Source organism: Microcaecilia unicolor, chromosome 7 (assembly GCF_901765095.1).
Source record: "Microcaecilia unicolor chromosome 7, aMicUni1.1, whole genome shotgun sequence".
In the NCBI taxonomy this organism is placed as follows: Eukaryota; Metazoa; Chordata; class Amphibia; order Gymnophiona; family Siphonopidae; genus Microcaecilia; species Microcaecilia unicolor.
Genome location: NC_044037.1, coordinates 242,265,987 through 242,291,858, shown reverse-complemented (window position 1 = coordinate 242,291,858; position 25,872 = coordinate 242,265,987). Strand labels below are relative to the sequence as shown.

At 42.8% G+C, this 25,872-nt stretch overlaps 1 protein-coding gene across 1 annotated transcript in view; it reads right to left on the bottom strand.

Annotated features, from left to right (window-relative positions):
- Nucleotides 1–25,872, bottom strand: part of PLA2R1 (phospholipase A2 receptor 1) — a 220,083-nt gene that overhangs the window by 135,556 nt on the left and 58,655 nt on the right. Inside the window, 6 exon segments of the mRNA XM_030210858.1 lie at nt 1,047–1,216; nt 15,348–15,427; nt 15,429–15,461; nt 18,135–18,144; nt 22,824–22,930; nt 23,873–24,020. Coding sequence (XP_030066718.1) covers nt 1,047–1,216; nt 15,348–15,427; nt 15,429–15,461; nt 18,135–18,144; nt 22,824–22,930; nt 23,873–24,020 — 548 coding nt within the window.

The window sequence follows — 25,872 nt, the reverse complement described above, 5'->3', positions numbered from 1 at the left end:
GATGGCAGAAGGTCATTCCAGAATTTAGGTCCCAAAAAATAAAAAGCGGCATGCTTGGTAGATTGAAGGTGGGCCTGTTTAGTACAAAAAAGAATCAAATGGTGAGAGTCTAAGGAACGAAGAGACCTGGAAGGGGTAAAGGGAATAGTTAAAGAAGAGAGAAAAGCAGGAAAACCAGTGGAATATGTTCTATGAACTAAGCAGAGAATGTTAAAGAAAATCCTATAGGGAAAGGGAAGCCAGTGGAGACAAAGAAAAAGAGTGACATGGTCTGATCGCTTAGCGGAACATAAAAAACGAGCAGCAGAGTTATGTAAAGTACAAAAGATATTTTACTGGGAATTTGGCAAACCTGCAAAAATCAAATTAGAATACTCTAGTTTCGGAGTAACAAAGGCATGTACCAATGAATGCAAGGAAACAAAGTTGATGAAGAAGCAAATAGCCCAAAGTTTCCGGAGCAAGCAGTAGCCAGAGTTCACAACAGTAGAAATGTACTGTGAAAAATAGAGTTGCGAATCGACAATTACACCTAAATAACGGTGTAATAGTAAACGATCAAAAAAGAAAGAGAGGGATGTAAGGGGGGGGGGGGCGGTCGGGGGGACCAGAAGTCCACTGGATCTCCAGCCCCTGTTTCGCTTGGCTCAGGGTGGGGGGTAGTTGGGGTTTGGTGGTCCCATGGACCTCCAAGCCCCTGTGTTGGACAGGTCTGGGCTTTTGACAGCCCAGACCTGTCAAACAAGTGCAGGAGAATTGTCATGTGCGGGAGGATTGTGCCTGAGCACAATCCTCCCGCATTTCTACCCCATGATCAGAGACAATTGAGTGCTTAAATTTGAATGCAATTATCTCTGATCATAGATGCGGTAAAGCCCCGCGCTGTTCCAGTGCTATTTTTAGAGCACTGGTTGGAACAGCGCGGGGCTTTTGATCATCTGCTCATGAGTGAATCCATTTGAACACAGCTAGATCAGTTTGAGAATTGGCTTCTCTAGGAGCAAACAAAATGAATAAGAACCTCAATCCAGCAGTAATTTACTCACTTGGCTGATGTTTGTTCCAGTAGGTGTAAGATACAGAGCGATTATTCCCCTCATTGTTTATCCAAATGTATTCGCCTGTCCTATGTGGATCTTGTAAAGCTGTCCATAAGTAAGCATCCTCATCTTTCACCATACTCTGAATCATGCTGTTAATAAAAGCCTGCTCAAACCTGTAAAATAAAGTTATAGGTTAGTTCTGTGCATGAATCTTAAGATTTTAAGTTCGCTCTGGGGGTAATTTCTTAACAATGCACACACACAAAAAGTACATGCATACATTCCCTATGTGGGTTTTGATAAATTTTCAAAGCAACAGCGCATGTGTATTTCCACTTTGAAAATGACTGTATATACTTGAATATATGTCCATCCGAATATAATCTGAGATAACATTTTTCCCCTAAAAGGGGGGGGGGGGAATGTTCTCCCTCTTCCCTGTCCCTCCTCTTCCCAAAGTGACCAGCATTCTCTCCCTCTCCTACCTCCCTCCATCCCACAGTGTTCCTTCCCCTTCCCCCACGATTACTGGCATGTCTTTCTTTTCTCTTACCAGTAAGCCTAGACACTGACGCTGATGCAGACACGGAAGTAACTGAAAGCAGGTGCCAGTCTGGAACTTTGAGCATCTGCACATTCTCGAGACCTGCTGGCTCCGGAAGCTGGCTGACCTTCAGCGTGCGCAGATGTTCTAAGCCCCGACCGGTCCTGCTTGTAGTTACTTCCATGTGTGTGTCAGCATCAGCGTCCAGGCTTACCAGTAAGAGAAATGGCAGTCACCGTGGTCAGGCAGGGATAGAGATATGCTGGTCACCACACTTGGGGGGGGAAGATGTGTCAACTAGACTATAAGTCAAGGATCTCAACTGGGGGGGGGGAGGGGAAGAGACGCGTCAACTTGATTATAAACCAAGATCCCAATTTTGGGGCTTTTTTTGTGTGGGGGGGGGGGGGCACAAGCATCTTGTTTATAGTTGAGAATATACGGTACCCTAGGGAATGTATGTGCTCACATTCATACCTGCTTTTGAGAATGCACAAATTTTCCACTCACAAGTATTTCTGAAGGCCTTGAATAAATGAAAATCTTTCCCCAATTCCAACTCTGAGAATACTCTGCTTAGTCTGGGTGAAGTTATGTGTGTAAAGGCTGAATGCACATAATTTAGGGGCTGAAAGGAGTCTAAGAACCTCTAGAGACCCCATATCATGGCAAAAAAATAAGAACTATACATAAAAAAAATCTCAAGTCAGGAAACGGGTGTCTAAATTCCAGATGATACTGAAACTAAATTAATCATCTATTCCAAAGCTGCCATGTATGAATTTTCCTATCATTGCTCTGCAATTCAATATAATACAAGCGATGGCACCAAAAATCACAACATTGTACATTGGTTTTATATTCAGAATCATCTCAGAACTTTTGAAATTGGTAGTTTAACCATGGCATTAAGATTAACATATTCCATTTTTAAAAAATTTCTCAATCAATAAGATCAGTGAAGGCTGATATCACCACCTCACTGTGTCAAATGAGCCATAATCAAGGAACAGACAGGAATTATCTTAAATATCTACTCTTCCAGTTTTACAAAATTATATTCTCATGCTACATTCTTCATGGTTTTATCATCTATTGCCTTTTGTAAAATACAAAAGACATAATGATGCCATTAATATGCCATGATTATTATTAAAATTAATGCAAGTTTCTGCTTTAGGAAAGTGTCACTGTTCTTTGTTGGAAGCTCATTAAAAGGACACCGTCAATCTCTACATATCTAATATCCAACATACCTGACAAATGAGCAAATCATCTGCAGAACATACTATGGTATTCGTTTTTGATGCTAATTCTTCAAGTTCCCACTCTGTGACTGAAAAGCTAAGCAAACGAACAAGATGTACCACATGTGTGTATACACAGAACAAAACTTTAGCAGTGTCGGTACTGTTACATTTTATTTTCACTGCTTTCTGATCATAGATATTGTCATGAGGACAGGGTACCTGAGGAGCCCTCACCACTTTAAAACCTGTATCTTATGAGTATTCTTCCCGGGTTGGACAGAGGAATTTGGAGAGAGGCCCCCGAACTGCAGCCCAGGAGGAGAGATAGAGCTAGGCAGGTTACCTAGAAGCTGATTGAAAAGGGTTGGGCTTCCCTGAGACCTCTGAGAGGGAGCGATGATAAAGGGCAGGAGCACCCATGGGTTAACAAGGAGTAGATCATGACCCGAGGAGGAGGGTGTAGGACAGTGATGGGCAACCTTTTGAGCTTGGTGTATCAAAATTCGCCAAAAACCCGAGCATAACTCGGGTGGTGTGTCACTTCGAGAAAAAAAATCATAATTTCTCCATATTTATAGTTTAAATAACAAAAATGTATAATTGTAATATATAACTGTATTTAATAAACCAAAAACTAATTATTAACTTACCCGCCGCTATTTCTATGGCGGGAAACGGCACCCATGATTTATTCTCCCTTTTTGTTTTCCCTCTCTCATAACGAATTGCTACAAACAAGTAGTGAAAGGAGCATTATAAAAGCATGAAAAGTGATTTCTTAGCTGGACTTGGTATTTTTAGGAACTTCCCAAACAAGTGTGGAGCAGGAGCAGCAGTCAGTGTCCAAGCACAGCTGAGCTAAGGCTGCAACAGGATCACAGAGAGGAAGAAAGCGGCTGCTGACTCGACTTTATTTGTCTGAAGAGAGCAGCAGCTGCCTGGGTTACTCACACTCAGACACTCAGGTTCGACATTTAATCACAATTTCCTCGAGCCTCAGGCAGTTTTTTTCACCTGGCTGAGCTACAACTGCAGTGAGCTGTGATTGGTTGTAGGGAGCCTGTCTGGCGCCTAAAAGGGCACTCCTAATTGGATGATTCTGACGAAGAGGACTGCTGGTTACCAAGGCTGCGAGGTGGGGCGGAGCAGGGGGGTTCCGACTCGGAGGGGGGTTCTGAAGCTGCGATAAGACCACCAACGCCCCTGTCGCCCCTGCCTAAGACCGGCCCTGGCAGTAAGAGCAGGTAGGCTGGTTCTATTTGCTGCCGGCTTTCAAACCCACGTGCCATCCAAAATGGCTACGCGTGTCAGTGCTGACACGCGTGTCATAGGTTCGCCATCATGGGTGTAGGAGAAGCTGACAACACAGGGCCCTATGGAAGGAGACTGCATGACCTATGGAAATGGAGGCAGCAGAACTCAATCCAGCTGATTAATTACACTTTTTAGAGGTTGAGCCATCTGTCAGAAGCCTTATAAACCCCTTAAGCACTTATCCTACTGAGAGGGAAGAAGATATGGACATTAGCCCTTGATATCCTGAACTGTTTCTGTGGAGGAAAAGACTGCCGTCAGCCAGTGTAAAGTTTTGCTTTTATTTATTTATTTTGCGCAGCTGTTGGCAGGTCAGTGTCTGATAGACAGGGCTTTTTTTTGAGGGGGTACTTGGGGGGGGGGGGGGTACTGAGTACCGGCACCTTTTCCATTGTCTGCTAAATTGAGTAATGGGCCCCAAGTTTAATGAAAGAGCTCAGGCCCTACACACCAATTCTGCCTTGTCATAGATTCTGTGACTGGTTGCAGGGGGCCTGTCTATTGTGGGGGTGGTCCCTCAATGATCACCCCACACCTGAGGGTGGCCTGGCATGTGTGTACCAGCACTTTTTTCACTAGAAAAAACCACTGCTTACAGAGCACTGAAGGGCCAATGCAGAAAGTTACTCAGCTGCAGAGTTACTGTGGGGCATATGTGCACATATGGTCAGGTAATGTAGTAATGAGGCTGAGCATACGTTTAACCTCACGTGACATACATGTCCATATACAGTGGTGGAAATAAGTATTGATCCCTTGCTGATTTTGTAAGTTTGCCCACTGACAAAGACATGAGCAGCCCATAATTGAAGGGTAGGTTATTGGTAACAGTGAGAGATAGCACATCACAAATTAAATCCGGAAAATCACATTGTGGAAAGTATATGAATTTATTTGCATTCTGCAGAGGGAAATAAGTATTTGATCCCCCACCAACCAGTAAGAGATCTGGCCCTACAGACCAGGTAGATGCTCCAAATCAACTCGTTACCTGCATGACAGACAGCTGTCGGCAATGGTCACCTGTATGAAAGACACCTGTCCACAGACTCAGTGAATCAGTCAGACTCTAACCTCTACAAAATGGCCAAGAGCAAGGAGCTGTCTAAGGATGTCAGGGACAAGATCATACACCTGCACAAGGCTGGAATGGGCTACAAAACCATCAGTAAGACGCTGGGCGAGAAGGAGACAACTGTTGGTGCCATAGTAAGAAAATGGAAGAAGTACAAAATGACTGTCAATCGACAAAGATCTGGGGCTCCACGCAAAAATCTCACCTCGTGGGGTATCCTTGATCATGAGGAAGGTTAGAAATCAGCCTACAACTACAAGGGGGGGAACTTGTCAATGATCTCAAGGCAGCTGGGACCACTGTCACCACGAAAACCATTGGTAACACATTACGACATAACGGATTGCAATCCTGCAGTGCCCGCAAGGTCCCCCTGCTCCGGAAGGCACATGTGACGGCCCGTCTGAAGTTTGCCAGTGAACACCTGGATGATGCCGAGAGTGATTGGGAGAAGGTGCTGTGGTCAGATGAGACAAAAAATTGAGCTCTTTGGCATGAACTCAACTCGCCGTGTTTGGAGGAAGAGAAATGCTGCCTATGACCCAAAGAACACCGTCCCCACTGTCAAGCATGGAGGTGGAAATGTTATGTTTTGGGGGTGTTTCTCTGCTAAGGGCACAGGACTACTTCACCGCATCAATGGGAGAATGGATGGGGCCATGTACCGTACAATTCTGAGTGACAACCTCCTTCCCTCCGCCAGGGCCTTAAAAATGGGTCGTGGCTGGGTCTTCCAGCACGACAATGACCCAAAACATACAGCCAAGGCAACAAAGGAGTGGCTCAGGAAGAAGCACATTAGGGTCATGGAGTGGCCTAGCCAGTCACCAGACCTTAATCCCATTGAAAATTTATGGAGGGAGCTGAAGCTGCGAGTTGCCAAGCGACAGCCCAGAACTCTTAATGATTTAGAGATGATCTGCAAAGAGGAGTGGACCAAAATTCCTCCTGACATGTGTGCAAACCTCATCATCAACTACAGAAGACGTCTGACCGCTGTGCTTGCCAACAAGGGTTTTGCCACCAAGTATTAGGTCTTGTTTGCCAGAGGGATTAAATACTTATTTCCCTCTGCAGAATGCAAATAAATTCATATACTTTCCACAATGTGATTTTCCGGATTTAATTTGTGATGTGCTATCTCTCACTGTTACCAATAACCTACCCTTCAATTATGGGCTGCTCATGTCTTTGTCAGTGAGCAAACTTACAAAATCAGCAAGGGATCAAATACTTATTTCCACCACTGTATTGCATTCAAAATGAATGCATATGAGGTCATTAACTATCCTTGACAATGCACGAAAGGAAACAGTGACCTCGGGCACATGATTACTGGCCAAATTTCTTGCAAGGTCCAGGGCAGTGTAGCCTGACCTGACCTCCCTGCCCCATTAGCTTTCTGCACCAGTATCCTGATCTGACAAACTTCCCTGGTGTCTAATGGCACTCCTCACCCCGCCAGCCTGACCTTTCTGTCCCTTGGCTTAATAAAAAAAATTCCCGTCTTTAAGGAACTTCTCATCCCCAACCCAACCTGATCTCCTCCTCACTAGTTTTTAAAAATCCCTGTTGTTTAGTGGCACCTCCCATCTACTCTCCCCAGATCGTACCTTAAGAGAGACAGTAGCGATATCCATTTGCTTCTCAGCCCTGCCCAGTACATCCTGGGATTCACCAGGCAGGGTAAGTCTACCAACTCAGGTAATTCTTCCCTTATTTGGTAGTCTCTGTCCAACTGATTGAACTCTGCTGGGGAGGGACTGAGGGCTGACTGAAAGAGAGAGATTTTTAGTCCTGTTGCACTGCTACCAAGAGAGAGTGTGCAGTGCCCTGTTGGAACTTTAAAGGCTTGGCACTAGAGAGAGAGGGTTTGGAATCCTGTTGTAATGTCTTACTGGAACAGAATTATATAAAGCAGTGTCCTGCCAAAACTCTTACAGCTGCAGGACTGAAGAGACTGAGGGGGGGAAACCAAGTATACTGCAACTTGAAACTTGAGACATAGATGCGACTCTCATTATAAATTACACTAGCCGTTAAGCTCGTAAAACGGGCAAGATTTATTTTCACATCCATGTCCAGCAAACCTCCCCCCTCCCCTCCCCACTCCCATGTCCAGCAACCCTGCTCTCTCCTGTGCCCTCCCCCTATTTCCAGTAGCCCTCCTGTATCCCCTGGCCTCCCCCGTCCACCAACCATCCTCTCTCCCGTCCTCCCTCCATATCCAGTAACCCTCCTCTTTCCCTTGGCCTCCCCCCCCCGTCCACCAACCCTGCTCTGTCCCCTGCCCTCCCCCCATGTCCAGCAACCCTCTTCTCTCCTCTGCCCTCCCCCATGTCCAGCCACCCTCCTCTCTCCCCTGCCCTCCCCTCCATCGATTCATGTCCAGCAACCCTGCTCTCGTCCCCTGCTCTGCCCCCATGATAACGTTCTTGGATCCCTGCTTGTTTTCTGCTGCTGTTCTTGTTTTGTCTCTCCCACCTCGCCGTTCCTGCTGTGCCCTTGAACATCGTGGTTCTCTTCTCTCCTTCCTTAGCTTCTCGTCGCCCAGGTCTCCGCAGTGGCTCCGCCCCAGATTTTAGCGCTTCTGCCCATTGGTTATCTTAGCGCAAGTCGCTGTAGTTGCTCCATCCACGATCGTAGCGCCTCTGCCCATTGGTTTACGTTGTGCAATTCGCCGCAGCGGCTCCGCCCATTGACATTGCGCTTCTGCCCATGGGATAACATTGTGAGCTCGTCGCTGCAGCTCCGCCCAGCATCATCTTGCTTTTCGTCGTTGTTTACTGGTGTTTATCGTAACACCGCGCGAGGGGAGCTTCAACACATGTGCGGAACGTTCAGGACATGCTCTCTACTGCGCATTTGCGGGTGAGTCGGTCACTTGCAATTTGTATGTTTGATTGGCGAACTGCATGCTCTTATTTACTTCTGTAAGAGTGGAATTTCCTAGGTGAATAGTAAAATTCCATATGGACATTGTAACTACCAGGAGTCCATCCAGACCCTGAAGCCACCACTTGATGACTATACAAACTAAAATGCAATCATAGTAACAATAATTTGGACTTTTAGCCCATATTTCTACATAACCTTCAGGATAACTTACAGCATTATTAAAAACTCACACATAACAAGGCTCTGTCCTAAATGCCTAAAGCACTTGGAAAGAAGTGACTTTCAAGGTCATAGTAAGTGTCAGTGGGGAGGTGGGATCTGAATCCTGGTTCACAGCCAATTGCTCTAACTACTAGGGCACCCTTTCTCTAACCTGTACTATGCGTCAACAGACAAAAACACAAGGTCTCCACAATAAAACTACATGGACACCATTCTCGGGAATTTTCCAACATACCTGTCAACTAAATCAATGGTGTTTAGACTTCTTTAGGAAACCATTTTGTATATGCTCATATTTGATATATAACCACAGTATTATAACTTTCAAAAGGGCAGCTGTGTTAGTCTAGTATAACAAAAATGTCAGAGGCAGGTGGCACCTTATAGACTAATCAATTTTATCGACATGAGCTTTCCAGCACCAGAGTAAAAAAAAAATAGTAATAATAATAAAAATTAAAAAAAGATGAGGTCTTTCTTGTCTCCGCTTAAACATAATGATTTGACAGTGTACCTTTCAATTGTTCCACAATATTATCAGACCACAATTTAAAAAAAACACCACAACATTTTAGTGTTTGTTCAAATTGTGTGGCAAAGTAAAATATGTCGATAAGCAAAATGGGACACCTGAGAAATGATGCTTAGAGTGATACAAGAAATTATACTGACACAACTCAACAATTAAAAAATGATACCATCTATGCATTATATACCATTGTCTAGAAACACAACATGACCATACAGCCTACCCAGTCTACCCAGCAGGATCAACAACCCCATCTTCTCAGAGTTCCTCAATGTGTCTCCCACATTTAGATTCTTATACTGTCTTGTACCGTCGCTGTTCCATGCATCCACTACCTACACTTTAGGTACAGAAATAGTTTCCTTATATTACTCCCTGGTCTGTCCCTGTGCACCCTAATCCTATAACTCCTGATTCCATAGCCTCTTTTTTTGTTGAAAAAGGCCTGCCTCCTGTGCATGCTTTGGAGGCATTTAAATGTCTCTATCATATCTCCTTTTTCCCCAAGTGCACATGTTTAGGTCTTTGTATCTGTCCCTATCTTCTTAACAATGAAGACTGTTGACCATTTTAATAGCTACCTTCTGGACCAACTCTATCCTGTCTATATCTTTTGGAGGTGCAGTATCCAGAACTGCACAGAGTACCCCAACTGAGGTCTTACCAGAGACGTACAAAGAAGAACCATCACCTTTTTTCCTTCCTTCCATTCCTCCTCCTATGCACCTTCTTATGCTCATCTAGATGGACATATACTAGAGATATAATATGCACGCTATTATTCTCTATAAATTTCTTTCTATTAATTCCTATAACACTACAAACTATGCACTTTCCTAGATGTGTAATAAACCAGATGACAGGGAGTCTTCAAACGACTTGACCTCCTGTCTTAGCAACTGAACAGTCCTTCTGCAGAAATTTCAAATCTCTAGAAACAGGTCGAGAGACAAGCAGAAAATCCCTTTGTTACATTCTTCTAGGAGATTCCTGCAGGTCTTATATTCCTATAAACCTCCTAGGCTCAGAGGTACCTTTTATAGTATCAGACTACAGGTAGATGGCAGAGAGAGAGACAGTCCTGACTATTATAGGAATTCCTAAAAAAAAAAAAAGAAAATTCCTAGTCCACACCATAATAGCTGGTATCAAGGGGACTTATCATAGCAGTAACTACAGAATGAGACCATCTCTAATGATTTCCATTTGTCTATTGTAATGTTTTATAAAGACATGATATAACTAGTTTCTGGAATTTTTTCTTCATATGCAGAAACCTCCACTAAGTCAATCATTTACAACTTAAAGGGAGCAATTGTACAACATAGGCATTAATATTTATGCACACTCAGGCATTACATAGGCATTAAGTATTTATGCGCACTCAGGCACACACACATAGGCATTAATATTTACACCAAACTGCGGTAAAAAAGGCCCTGCTATAGCGACAGGGCCGTTTTGCCCTGTACTGCGGCCATTTTGTTTTCCACAGCAGGTAAAAAAGGCTGAAAATAGCCATGGTCATGCGCTAAGATTGGCTCTTACTGCCGTGGCCATGTGAGGGGAGCACTTTCCAAAACCCACTGAGGGCTCCCCTGTGGTAACTGGGTACCGTGTGGCGCTGCCCAATTATCACCAAGTTAGCACTGTGCTAAAAATTACAACCCTATATTCCCCAGTGTGGGAAATGGCACGTGCAGGAGCTACTGCTGGCACCTGTTGGGCAAATAAACTTTTTAGTAGCTCTACTTCTAGTTTGGCCTGGTTTGTCCAAACTATCCTTCCCTTCCACTCTTGTTCCGTGCTTTGGTTAGCTGTGGAAGCTGTGCAGACCCTCCTTATATTCTTTTGATCAGATATACACTCACATAGCATTTAAGTGTGACCACTTAAGCCAGCTGTAGAGCTAGTTTAAGCGCTCATGCTTAAATGCTTGAAATACACACGTTCTGCCGGATTCTATATAGCGTGCCTAGCATTCCGTGCCAAAATCTAAGCATATTCCATAACAACACGCGTAACTTAACTGGCTTAACAAGCTACTCAGTGTTCATAACAGCACTTAACAAGCAATAATGAGCACTAATTGTCATAATTAGAATTTACTCACACAACTCATAGCCGTTAAGTGCAATATTCACAACTAAGGGGCCCTTTTACTAAGGTTATGAAAAAAATGGCCTGCGGTAGTGTAGGTGTGTGTTTTGGGCGCACGCAGATCCATTTTTCACTGCGCCTGCAAAAAAAATGCCTTTTTAAAATTTTTGCACAAAAATCAAAATTGCCGCGTGTCCATTTTGGGTCTGAGACCTTACCGCCAGCCCTGACCTAGCGGTTAAAGTCTCACGCGGGTAACTGGGCTGTAATTACCTACGCACATCCAACGTCATTTAGTGCATGTCCAATACACGCATCCAAAAAAAAAAAAATTTTCGGACGCAGGTCAAAAATGAAATTACTGCAAAAGCCACGCGGTAGCTGGCCGGTAACTCCATTGTGGGTGTGCATTGGGCACACATAGACACTATACGGCTTAGTAAAAGGGCCCCTTAACTGGCTATGGGTGTACTGCATAAAGATAGGACTGACCTTTATGCGATTAACCCAGTTGGTTAAGTGCTGAATATCACTAATACTCATAATAAACTTTTGCAAGCAAACATTTAGTGATACACTCAGTGTCCAGTTCTCACATTTTATTTTTATTTATTTATTTTTTATTTCATTTGTACCCCGCGCTTTCCCACTCACGGCAGGCTCAGTGCGGCTTACATGGGGCAATGGAGGGTTAAGTGAACATACACACAAAAATAGCAGCAAACAGTGAAAGAGCTTCTATTTAAAGGAGCTATGAAAAACAGACACCACACCAAAAGACACCCAGAGACAGCCAAGCACAATAGACTGTTCCAAAACCACAAACCATGGATTCCCTTGTGACAGGCAGTGGTCTACTAAAATTGCTGGCATCAGGAATTACACAAGTCTTCTACACACTGTGACTTGCACAAGTCTCATTGTACTAAGTTCCAGATACATGTTTCTACATTGTGAATACAATGATTTATTGCCCAACATTTTGATGTATACTTTTGAGTTAGTTTTTGCAACTTTTTTTTAACCATATGAACTTGGTTTTTAATATCATCTTTATGAGGAACCACACAAGATAACCAACAAAGTAAACATTTACTATAACCAACCCCCAACTCCCTCCCTCCTCCCCTCCCCTCCTCCAGTACCAACACCAGGCAAATACCAGACCTGGTGTACTCTTATCCAGACCTGGTAGCCAAAAGAAAAATGTGAGATGAGTGAAATAAAAACAGTCAACAGTTCAATACCCAACTACGCATTCTATGTGTATAACAGACCAAAATGGCTCCCATATGGATTGAAAGTGCATCCAGAGACCAGGGTGGTCCCATTCCTGCTTATGACATTCCAGAATCATAAAAGCTTGTACTAAATTCAACCACTGAGTCACACTGAATGGCATAGGAGTCAAAAATTGCAGGAGAATGACTTGACAAGCCAGCAGAAATAATAAAGTAGCAACATTCTCTTATTAGTTTAAATAGCAATGTCAGCACAGTGATCAATAAACAGACTTGAGGATGCAATGGCAGACCAAACTGAAAAATACACTGCACCAGTGATTGAACTTGAATCCAAAATTGTACAATAAAAGGCAGGACCAGAATATATGGCCAAGGGTAGCATCTGCCTCAGAGCATTTAGGGCAAGAACTATGGAGAGCAATACCCATCTTACATGCTCGTTCAGGCAAAATAAATGCCCAAAATAAAAATGTATATTGCTGTTCCCAATGCACCACAGAAGTAAGCTTATTAAAGGTTTACAAATCAAGTTTTCAAAAACCTCCTCCTCATTTCAGTGCCCAATGAGCTGTCCAGGCCACTGCCCCTTTTTGAAAGTTCAGCTGGTCCTCCAAGACGTTTGGATAGCTAGAAATTCATACCCCAACAATTATGCTAAAGTTGAGTGGTCCTGATGAAGCCCTGAGGTGGGCAAAATGATCTGGGCCCTGTTGAAAGTCACCAGTTTGAAGTGTGGGGCATTCAGCCAGCAATGAGACAGCTAAGTTTGTTTATTTAAGTAATGCTGCTGCTTGGAGAGTTTTTTGTGCTCAGTAATGTTTTGAAGTAATGGTTTTCATTGTGAATCAATTCTATCGACAAGATATGGGAAAATATACCCCATGAAAGAGATAAGACACAGGCACACAAATCTTATATAGATATCAGTGTCTTGATGGTCAGACCTTGGCAGTGACCATGGTGTCTGAGGGTATTTCCCATTTGTCATTTATTAGTGTATAGTGTATATTCACTACATTTGACCCTCTGAGATTGGGTTTGGCTGTTTTTTCAGTTTTGCAGGAAAATATATCTTCCACTGATTATCACTTAAAGACTGAAACCCAAAGATGCCCAATGATGAAACACATGACTGGACGTTCCCACAGAAATATCCAAATTGCCTCGCAAGGGCAACCAAGCAGAAACTCGGATGTTGAGAGTCTTTGGGAGCCACCAAACAGCTGCACTTGACATACTTAAGTAACATCTTAGGTGCTGCATATAACACGCATTTGAGAGTCAGAGGAGCAAACAGGCTTTGATCAAACTGCAAAGGCATGTAGCAATCCGTTTGCTGAAGCCAGTCGGCAATTTGACGAAGGTGACATGCTTTACAGTAAAGGTCCAAATCTGGAAGCCCCAAACCACCTTGCCTGGGCATATGGGTCAAATGATGATAGGCAAGGCAAAACATGCTCGATGGACATAGCGCTGCAACAGCAATTTGTCTCTCCAAAGCAAGGATAAAGAAATTGTTTGAAACTTTGCTTTACCCTTTGCTATCACCTATAATGTTGTATTACGTATTGTGTTGACATTGTAATAGTATACCGTGTCATACTTTGTATTGTTTTTGAGTATTTTTTACTGCTGTAATTGTCTATTACTCATGCTTGATCTATTCTTACTGTACACCGCCTTGAATGAATTCCTTCAAAAAGGTGGTAAATTTCTAAATAAATAAATACAGCCATTTTGACAGAATCATCGTACGAAAGAGAGCCAATCTACCCATCACAGCCAATGGAAGATTGGCCCAGTTACTTACCAAATTCTTAGTATATGTCAACAAAGGCTTAATATTAACCTCATACAATTTATCCAAAGTCTTAGGCAATTGGACACCCAAATAGCAACTGGACTCCCCCTCCCTCCTGCAAAACTTTAAGGGGTCCTTTTATAAAGGTGTGTTAGTTTCTACATGTCACAACGAGACTACCACCAGGCTAGTGCGCTTCACTGGTGGTAATTTCAGATTTGGTGCACACCCATAATGCCGGGACAAATTATTTTTTAAATTTCCTACTGTGTGCAGTGTTTCCAGCATTAATCAGTAGTTGGCACACACTGACCGGTCACTGCGAGTGTAGCACATGAGACCTTACTGCAAGGAGCACATGACACCTTACTGCAAAGTCAATGGGTGGCAGTAAGGTCTCAGGCCAAAAATGGGCACACGCTGGTTTCAATTTTAGCGCATGTCCATTTTCCGGCCCTTAAAAAAAGGCTTTTTCCTAGACGTAGTAAAAAATAGCCCAGAATGTGCCCATAAGATGCGCTTGCACTACCGCAGGTCACTTTTTACAAGGGCAACAAATAGGACATTTTTGGCTAGTCCTGTTTCAATAATGACTAAATGGCAGTGCACAAACTGAGCAGATGACCACTGGAGGGATAAAGGCATGACCCTCCTCCTACCCCCCTAAGAGTTGAAAGTGACAGCACATACCAGGCTCTATGACAGCTGCAGATATAATGGCCATTCCTCTCAGAGCTGCATGCAGGTCTCTGGAGTAGCCTAGAGATTAGTGCCACAGACTGTAGAGAAGGGGACTCAAGCTCATATCCCACTCTATCTAGTACACTTGTGGTGGAAAGTATGAGTGCCCCCCCCCCCCCCAAATAGCTACTAAACCTGGGGGTGGAGTTGGCCAGCTAAGTGCTGATATTCAGCATTTAACCAGCTAGTTAACTGCATAAAAGTCAGTTATGTGGTAACCCGTAGCCGGTTAAGTGATAAATACTGCACTTAAACAGCTATGCGTTAGCCAGCTTTAGAAACCCGGAACTTCAATGTCAGTGCCCAGACATGGTCAGGCATTGAATTTCTTGGTTTACCACCTGCAGTAATAAGCAAAACACTGACCACTGCAGGCTGAATATCGGACCCAAAATCTTTTTAGTAAATAAGGCCCAAAATGGGAGAAAGCCTTTAGTAAACAGAGAACAAAATTATTAACTTATGAAAACCTACACATATTTAATTCTAATTACAGGGAAAACAATTTGAGAAACTTTGCTTTCTCTCTGAAAAATTATTTCTGTTATAATCTTTGCGAATCACTTTTCACTCCTTTCTGACCTACCTGTTTGTTACTGTTAGTAGAGGAGAAGCACAGTAATACCCAGAGGAAGCATGCGCAAAACTTCGAGGCACACCGTCAATAGTGATAACAAAATTCTCCATGTCTTTCCCATCCCTGGAAAGATAAAACATTTCAGGCAGTTGTGGCAAGGAACCACTTGAGCTTTTTCTTTTTCTCATCACAATGAGGGTAACAATCAAATGCATTTCCAAGGCTAAAAACAGAATTTACTCATGGAATTGTGGGCTCTGGTTACGGGCCACCCCCAATGCAAGTTAATTACTTATATTGCTCTATCATATGATTAATTTTGCTTACATTTTGGAACCTTCCTTAGGAAAGGGAGATGAAGGCTACGTAATATCACAGTTATTTTAATATAATCAAAACTCTGTGGGTAATCTTTCAAGGACAGTAAGATCAAAGTAAAACTGCAGGTGTAATTACCAGCCTCGTAAAAACACCTGTGTGGAATTCTCTACTGAAATTTGGATATTGCTTCCATGTATCATATAAATGTCTCAATAACCTGCCTTATTACTGAGACTCCTAGAGTTATTCTTTTAAAATAGGCAGTTTAAAAAATAAAAATCCTCTGAATCAGTTATTGGGAACAAATTAATTCAACAAGACAGAAAGATTATCTTCTTCTAGTTTTAGAAACAGCATGGATTGCAAAAGAAATAAAAATAAAGTGGTCTTCTACTAAGCCATGGTAGCGTTTTTAGCACATGGTAGAAATTAGCTGGCGGTAAATGCCTAGATGCCCATTACATTCCGCCCTGACTTCTACTGCAAGCTAAAAACACCTACCACGGTTTAGAAAAAGACCCCCAACTGCAACCTAGCTAGATACGTTGTGACTGAAAATTCACCTAAATTGAATTAACTAGATTTAAGCATGCTGTCCCTTAAATCTAGCCAAACAGCACAGGAGTAGTCTAATGTTTAGTGCAGCAGGCTTTGATCCCTTTTACTTGGGTTCATTCCCACTGCAGCTCCTTGTGATCTTGGGCAAGTCAAAACCGCCCATTAAGTCGCAAAAGCAACAAGCAGTTCATTTGGGAATCCATCTCTATTTCTAAAATCGGCAATTTTTTACCAATCTGAAAATACGAATGGATTCTTAACGGATCTTAGTGCATCTGGGCCTTATTCTCCATCTCTTTCCTAATAAGTCCCAGCATTCTGTTTGCTTTTTTGGCCGCCACCGCACACTGAGCAGAAGATTTCAGCGTATTATCTACAATGACACATATCTTTTTCTTGGGTGCTGACCCCCAAGGTGGACCCTAGCATCAGGTAACTATGATTCGGATTATTCTTCCCAATATGCATCACGTTACATTCGTCCACATTAAATTTCATCTGCAATCTGGATGCCCAGTCTTCCAATTTCTTAAGGTCTTCCTGCAATTTTCACATTCCGCTTGTGTTTTAACAACCTTGAATAGTTTTGTGTCATCTGCAAATTTAATCACCTCACTCACTGTTCTGATTTCCATATCTTAAATATGTTAAATAGTACCGGTCCCAGTACCGATCCCTACAGCACTCTACTGTTCACCCTCCTCCATTGAGAGACATGACCATTTTAAACCCTACCCTCTATTTCTGTCCAATAACCAATTCCTAATCCACAACAGAACATTGCCTCCCATGCTATGACGCCAATTATAGTTCAGCAGAAAAATTCCAAATCTGACTGTTCATTATGTGATAAGTCAGGGACACCACGGCTCTTTTAGACTCTGTAAATAAATGTAAAAGGTTGTCATGCCCCAGAGAGATGGATTACCATTAAACTATCAGGAACATTTGTTTAGGGGCATCAGATAACAATCAATATTTATACACATGGTCCATGGTGGTAGTTTAACCTTTGCTCTAGTAAGAACTGGCAGCTCAAGTCAGCAGTCCTGACTAACAACAGGCCTGATAACACTTTCAGTTTTATATACTTTCAGTCTGCTTTACAATTTGCACAGACACTAGACATGAGTATGTGAAACTTCACCTATTGTACCTGAAACTGTGGCACTTCACAACCATTTTGAGCTATATCTCAAGTACCTTAAGAGCAGCACTTCTGTTGATTATAGATGTTACTAGCTTGCCCTTTTCTTGATTCCAGCATGCTTACTTCTTGACTTATTTTATTTATTGTTGCATTTGTATCCCACATTTTCCCACCTATTTGCAGACTCAATGTGGCTTACAATAATAAATCCTGACAATCGCCAATCAAGAGTAGATAAAACAATTGGTTACATAAAGAGCAAGTGTAACATAATGGAATATAATCAATTCAATAAATCAGAAAACAGACTGATTAAAACAATTTGATAAATCAAAAAACAGATAGATTCTCTAGTAAGTAATGATGTGTTGGAGTTCCTGTTATCGGTTATTATATGTTGGAGTTCCTGTTATTGATTATTATAGTAAGTCTTGTTAAAAAGGTAGGTCTTTAGTGATTTTCAAAAGTTGGTGAGGTTGTGAATATTTTTTACGTTAAGTAAACCCTTCTTCTTTTTTTTGTCTTAATCATTAAAATATATATTTTTTTGTTTCAATGACATGACATTTTCTGATGACCACCTTACCTCCTCCCACTCCTCATTTTTGCGTAGAAATATTCTAAAGTCACTCTTCAGCTGTTCATGGTGCGCACCAGCGAGGGTGTTGCCTGCACAAGCTTTTCCTAAGGCAGCAAAGAGCAGCACCCTGCCCACTCATCAAGGGGCTCGTTTATTATCCAGTTACTAGAACATCGGCTTTATTTACTTTTCCTCGACTAAAGAATATAAGAAGAACTAGGTTATAAGATATTCTTTCCTCATATCAAGTGGCTCGTCTGGAAAAGGATGTTCAACCTTATACAAAAGGCACCAAACTGCTTGCAAAAAAGCATAAGCAAACAAAAAAGCAGGATGAGGTTAAAAAGGTTTAATTGGAACAATACCCGACGTGGCCACGTTTCGCCCTCAGGCTGTGTCCAGGGGTAAAACTACCAAGAGCGTATATAACTAAATTATACACACTTGTAGTAGAGTCCAAAAATTGCAGAACCCAAGTTCATTACTTTACACAACTTTAAATGATTTCTTCACCAGCTACAAAACAAGGGTTTACAAATTAGAAATAGAAATGTGAACACCAAAACTGATCTGGGACACTCCAAGGGTTCAACTTTTATTACTTTCTATGATAATTTACAGTTTTGCAAGCAATTAAAAATCATTTATTTAGAAAGTTTAAATTGTAATGATTAGTAATGCTGTCAATTCTCTACATTAAATTGTATATTGTTATTTTATTACATTGGCTAATCCTTTGTACTTCCTGGAAATGTCCAGCTTCTTAGTAACTGTAATCCACATTGAACCAAGAGGTTATTGTTATGTTAATAATGTGTTAACCACTAACATGCACTTAACTTGGAAGAAAAAAAAAGGCTTACTACAAAACGTTTTACGGTAATTTGCCTGTCAACACACACTAATCGCATGCTATTTAAAAAAAAATTCTATACAGGATATGTTGTGGGCGGGGAATGGGTGTGAAAGCATCATCTAGCTAGTGCATTAGCATGGGCTAACTGGATAATCTTGACTTAACGTGGGCGCACTTAGCGCATCCTAAATAGTTGTACACCACTCAAGATTTTATTTCCCCCCCCCACTCAGCCATCTCTTTTCCAAGCTGAAGAGCCTTAACCTATTTAGCCTTTCCTCATTTTTGGTTGCTCGTCTTTGAACCTTTGTTAATTCTGCTATATCTTTTTTGAGATATGACGATACCTCACACTTGAAATTGCACGTACTGTTATTAGGTACTTACTTGTATGCAACTTTAGAATAGGTGTGACCAGAGGAGAAGCAGGGGTAAAGCATGGGCAGTGATGCGATTTACACACACATTTTAAAAAATACATCTGTATATGTGTTTTTTATGTGCTAACCTTTACACCTGCTTCTTGGCAGGCATAAAGGCCCTGTGGCTTCAATCTAGTCAATATTTCTGCAGAATCGGTGCTAGTATTTTATGAAGACACGTGGAGGGGCATAATCGAACGCCTATCTCCATGGGCGTCTATGTCCAAAAATGGGTACGAGAAGAGGTGGGACAGACCGTATTTCGAAAAAACGGATTGTTTTTCAGCTGGGCGTTTTTTTTTTTTGCGATAATGGAAACTAAAACGCCCAGCTCAAAAACGTCCTAATCCAAGCCATTTGGTCGTGGGAGGGGCCACCATCCGTAGTACACTCGCCCCCCTGACATGCCAGGACACCAACTGGGCACCCTAGAGGTCAGTGCGGTGGACTTCAGACAACGCTCCCACATGCATAGCTCCATTACCACGGGTGCTGAGCACCCAACCCCCCTCTCCCAAAACCACTACCCACAATGTACAACACTACCATAGCTCTTAGGGGTGAAGGGGGCACCTACATGTGGGTACAGTGGGTTCTGGAGACCTCCCATTTACCAGCACAAGTGTTCAGGTAGGGGGATGGGCCTGGGTCCACCTGGCTGAAGTGCACTGCGGTACCCAGTAAAAGTGCTCCAGGGACCTGCATACACGCTGGCCTCTAGGACTTGTTGCTGCTATATAACATTGGCACACCAGTTGACACCTGAAGACTAATCTCTCCGAAAACATCCTTTATTGGAATAAGCAAGCTTACTCACAGTTGACTGCAGATCAGAGGTTGTGCCCCACTGGCAACGAGTCTCTTTGGTACTGAGATTAGCAGTAGGTCAGAGCTGGCAGAATGGTGTACAATGCCCTCTTTCAGCCACATTCAAGGTAAGAACTAAGTTCTGTAACGTGGCTAACACGTGAAAGGGATCTAAACTGGCTTACAAAAATGGCCACTACCTCATGGACTACCGGAAACAACAGGGCACACTCTGACCCAGTAAGCAGGGAGAAAAGCACCATGGGAGTAGCGCCTACCAACTACCAACATCGTGAGCATTTGCCACAAGCTAGTGGAATCACGGAGCCCAATACCCTACACCCACCACAATGCATTGCTGATGTGACTCTGCAGTGCGCATAACAGAAAAGGTGTCACACTCACCCGAGAGCCACATCAGAACCAGGGAAAGGCTGTCACAGGATAGAACACATTCTGCTGTAATGGAGGTGGGTACGGCACTTGAGGCTGGCATAGAGGCTGGAAAAAAGTTTTTAAAGTGGGGTTTTTTTGGTGGGAGGGGGTTATGACCACTGGGGGTCCGGGGAGGTCATCCTCGATTCCCTCCAGTGATCATCTGGTCAGTTGGGGCACTTTTTTGGGACTTGTTCGTGAAAAAAAAGGGTCCACAAAAAGTGACCCAAAATCCCGGTAAAAACGCCTTTTTTTTCGATTATCAGCTAAAGACGCCCATCTTTCCTCGGCCGATACCCACGCCCCAGTTCCACCTTCACAACGCCTCTGACACGCCCCCGTCAACTTTACCCGTTTCCGCGATGGACTGCACTTGGAAACGCCCAAAATCGGCTTTCGATTATACCGATTTGGGCGTTCACGAGAGAAAGATGCCCATCTCCCGATTTGGATCGCAATATAGGCGTTTTTCTCTTTTATTAAGCAGGATAGGCACCTGTGTAACTTTATAAAACTAGACTCCCTCCTCCACCTCCAAACCTAGCTGAACTGTTATAAAATTACCCCCTAGGAAGATAATTTTAGGAAGTCATTCTTGTGATTATGTGGTGGCCACACATGCAAGTAAATGATCCCTTATGAAATACTGACTGGTGCAGAAGTACACACTATGACACGATGGCACATATTTGCTGGTAGGCATGCACAGGGACAGAATTTGAGTGGAGAATGGTCAGGGTTACCATGTACGTGTGTATGGTTTATTAAGTGTGATATACCTTTTCTAATGTCTGCACCAAAGCAGTTCACAATTCAGTTCTGACATACCTTAATCTATGCCTGTATGTGTGTAAAGAATATGCTTTCATTTACATCAGTTCTCGTGCAGGGATAAGTGATCACACATATTCAAGGTGCATTCTCTGCCGCATATGCCAGTATTTTATAAAGATATACAGAGGTGGATTTTCGAAGCACTTAGACTTGCAAAGTTACATACAGGTATTGCTTCAAAGCACTTTCCATAGTAACCTATGGAACTTTGTAAGTCTAAATGCTTTGGAACTGAGCCTCACAGTAACCTATGGAACTTTCTAAAACCAAGTGCTTTGAAAATAAGCCACACAGAGGGGCATAATCGAACGGGGCTGGCCATATCCAACTGTATTATTGAAACAAGATGGCCGGCCATCTTTCGTTTTGATAATACGGTCGGAGCCGGCCAAATCTCAACATTTGGGCCGGCTTTAGAGATGGCTGGCATTGGTTTTCAGCTATAATGGAAACTAATGGCGGCGATCTTAAACCCGGCCAAATTCAAGGCATTTGGTCGTGGGAGGAGCCAGCATTTGTAGTGCACTGGTCCCCCTCACATGCCAGGACACCAACCGGGCACCCTAGGGGGCATGCAGTGGACTTCAAAAATTGCTCCAGGTGCATACTTCCCTTACCTTGTGTGCTGAGCCCCCCAAATCCCCCCCATAACCCACTCCCCACAACTGTACACCACTACCATAGCCCTTAGGGATGAAAGGGGGCACCTACATGTGGGTACAATGGGTTTAGGGGGGGTTTGGAGGGCTCCCATTTACCACCACAAGTGTAACAGGTAAGGGGGGATGGGCCTGGATCCACCTGCCTGAAGTGCACTGCACCCACTAAAAACTGCTCCACAGACCTGCATACTGCTGTCATGGAGCTGGGTATGACATTTGAGGCTGGCAAAAAAAATGATTTTTAATTTTTTTTGGGGGTGGGAGGGGGTTGGTGACCACTGGGGGAGTAAGGGGAGGTGATCCCTGATTCCCTCCGGTGGTCATCTGGTCAGTTGGGGCACTTTTTGGAGGTTTGGTCCTAAAATAAATGGATCAAGGAAGCCGGCCAAGTGCTCGTCAGAGCTGGCCTTCTTTTTCCATTATCAGCCGAAGCCAGCCATCTCTTAACCACGCCCCTGAACCGCCTTCCGTACCCTGCCGACACGCCCCCTTTAACTTTGGCAGGCCCTGCGATGGAAAGCAGTTGAAGCTGGCCAAAATCGGCTTTCGATGATACCGATTTGGCCGGATTCAGGAGATGGCCGGCCATCTCCCGATTTGTGTCGGAAGATGGCAGGCCATCTCCTTCGAAAATAAGCAGGTTAGGCACCTACTTGACTTTGTAAAATACAGCCCTATCCATGGTGCCCTGTATAGAAATTCCCATAACCCCCATCCCTCATGTGCTCATTTTACATTGTGACAAACAAAAATAAAGACCACACACTGGTATTGTTTAATTGAGCAGACCACTCTACTAGAAATGTTTGGCAGTTACTTTCTCTATCAGGCTGGAACACATGGTCACATAATAAGCTTACCTCCTCGCAGCTCTTTCTCCTTCAGGAAGAAAAGTTTCAAGGTCTCCAGGTTTTTGACAAATATATAACAATTTTTCTTCACATTTTTTCACTTTCCACTGTCCCTCCTAACAAAGAAGAAGAGTGTTAAGATGAAAACAGCTCAATCTTGCTTCCGCTTGGGTGATGCACTTGATATTCAGGAGACGAATAGCTGAGGGAGATTGTGAACTGATTTATAAACATAAAAATGGACTTTTTTTTAAAAAACTTGGAAGACTTGTGGGAATCTTGTTTTGACAGTGACCAGAAGAAAGAGCTAAAGACATTTTGATAGAAAAAATGAATCTCAGCTCTTAGAAAATGAACAGAGGGGATGCTTTGTGATGAAGAATGTAACTGTCAGGACAACACTGACTCAGCCTGTCATTCTTCACTAGGGAAGACAAAGGAATAATTACCAAGCAGAAGCTTGTGACTTGCTTCAGACAGAGCCAGCGGGGACTGTGTGTGTGTGTGTGTATGGGGGGGGGGGGGGGGGGGGGGGGTCTTTGAAGGACACATGATATTAATTGCCAGCAAACTCCAATTGTTAGTGACTCAGCCTTATTCAGCTTTTCCATTTATACTACTGACATTTTGCTGTGCCAAAGATTTTTACAAAAAGTTATGGACAAACAGACTAGCTTACAGTCTTTTGTAGCTTGTGATACCTTTCCAACAGCAAACCATAAACATGTATCAGCTATCCAGGCCCCCAGGTCCCATCTTCAAAATCTAAACTTGGTGGGGGAGGGGGGAGATTATAGGTAAAATAGGGTCTGAGACTGCATTTAATAAATCAAATTTAAATTGGGAGAATAAGGAGGTTTTCCAAGTGGATATGCTTGTAGCTTTACCTGTAGGGATAACCAATATTGTTCACAACTGTATATATGCTATCTAAAGAGCTCTCATGAGATGTGCCATGCTGGGTCAGAACAAAGGTCCACTGAGCACACAGCATCCTGTCTCTAACAGTGGCTAATTAGGGCTAGAAGAACCCGGTAGATCCATTTCTTGTTACTCACTCCTGCTTTTCTTTTAATATTTCTTGAAGACTGCATGAGGAACCGTGATGGTAAGGTTTGAAATCCTCCATTGGATCTATAACCCAGATGAAGCTGCATCAGACCACGATTTAGCTTCATCCACCTGCCACCTACTTGTCCAAGTTGTCTATTTTGTGGGGAAAATGAGGGAGTCATCCTCCACGTTGAACTGGGGATATCATTGAGGCCGGATAGCTGTGCCACACTGCTAGACCTTCTCAGGAGGGCGCTGTCAGATGCTGTGTATGTAAATGGAAAGCGGTTGATTCTGCAGTTGCCAAAATTCCTGGCTACTGTGGGGCTTCTCAGTGATTTGGGCAAGGCTATTGAGGGATTAGTGGTGCCAAAAGTATGTCTGTAGGAAGTCTGTACCAGGAGATTTGCAAGAGATACTATCAGATGGGCCAGAAACTCCCAATGTGGGAATTGGCTCTCTGTTCAATCAATGACATCATCTACAATCCTCCTGGTACACCTGAGGTCATTATGATGGATAATATCTGGTTAACCTGCTTCCAGTTGAAAAATCTATTTCTTCACTATAGTGAGGTATGGATTAGTGTGTAAGAGATTCCATGGCTGAACAGAAGTAGGATGCACTATTACAAATGAGTTTGAGTGAAGACAAGAATACCATCCACAGAAAACTAGAGAATTTGGACAATTATATAAGGCATTTGAAGGTGTAAATCCTGACTTTCCTAATGTGCTGAACTCAACTTCCCTGAACCTTTTTAAAAGGTAGGTTTAGATTAGATCTATTATTTATAAACTGCCCTTATCCAAGATGAGGTACCTAATAGAAATACTTAGGATTCCACTGGAGACGCACCCCGTTGTTCTTGGTGTAATGTATGACAATTGGGTGGGGGGTAGGGGAGAGAGGTGATGAAGGAATCAAGGTGAATGTAACCTGATTTGGACCACTCTGGATGCATCTGGCCATGGTGAGAGATCAGAAAAAGCTGATGGGCCAAGAATAACCCTGGATCTCTCCTTTGCTTTTGTTCAGGACTTTATCAGGAACAATTATGCCATAGTTAAAAGCTTGCATCTGGAGAACCTGATGTTACTTGGATGACAGCTAAGTGTTTGAAAATTGGCACGAGTCTGCGTATTAAACACACTAACGCACAGACATTTCTGGTGACCGGCATAGAATATCGGTATATTTTTGTCCGGTTTGAAGATATACCAGGTTTTCAAGTGGCTAAATATGGCCGGTTAAACCAGCTTTAAAAATCAGCGGATAGTTGGTTATATCAACTGATATAACCGGCTAGCTGCTAGCTGTTAACCGGGATATTCAGTGCAGGATAGTCGGTTATCCCCACTGAATATCAGCAATTAGCCGGTTAAGTGCTATTTAACCGGTCACCAGTCATTCTGGCTGAATATCGGGTGGAAAGTGTTTTGTTTTGCTTCTGTCCCTCCAAGTGGTTGTTTCTGTTGAGGCTCTGCACCCATACCCTCACTCACCCTGCTATAGTGCCTATGTCCTTCTTGTAAGAAGATTCCTTGTTCCCAAGTTTTAGGAACAACGAGGACTTCTTAGTTCTTATATTGTGCATATTAATCTGCTTTTCATTTTCCTTATAAAGGTTCAAATGGCATATATTTATGCACATAACTAAATGGGCACTAATTTACTGCTTCTGTATGAGTTCATTACACCTAAAATTTTAAGCGAGGGAGGAAAACAATTTATATTCAATATTCCTAACAAATATAAAAGATCTAACCTGTAATCGCTATTTTTTCCCACTAGCATTAATATTGTTTTTTCCCTATTCAATGTTAACTGATGCTGACTTCATCCACATCTCAATCAGGTCTATACAATATTTATTTATTTATCACATTTGTATCTTATTTTATTTATTTATTTGTTACATTGTGATATTCTATTCTAGCTTAATTAACTCCAAGGAGGTGAAGAAAAAACGCTAATCTTTTGGGCCGCCCATGTCCCGCCCAAA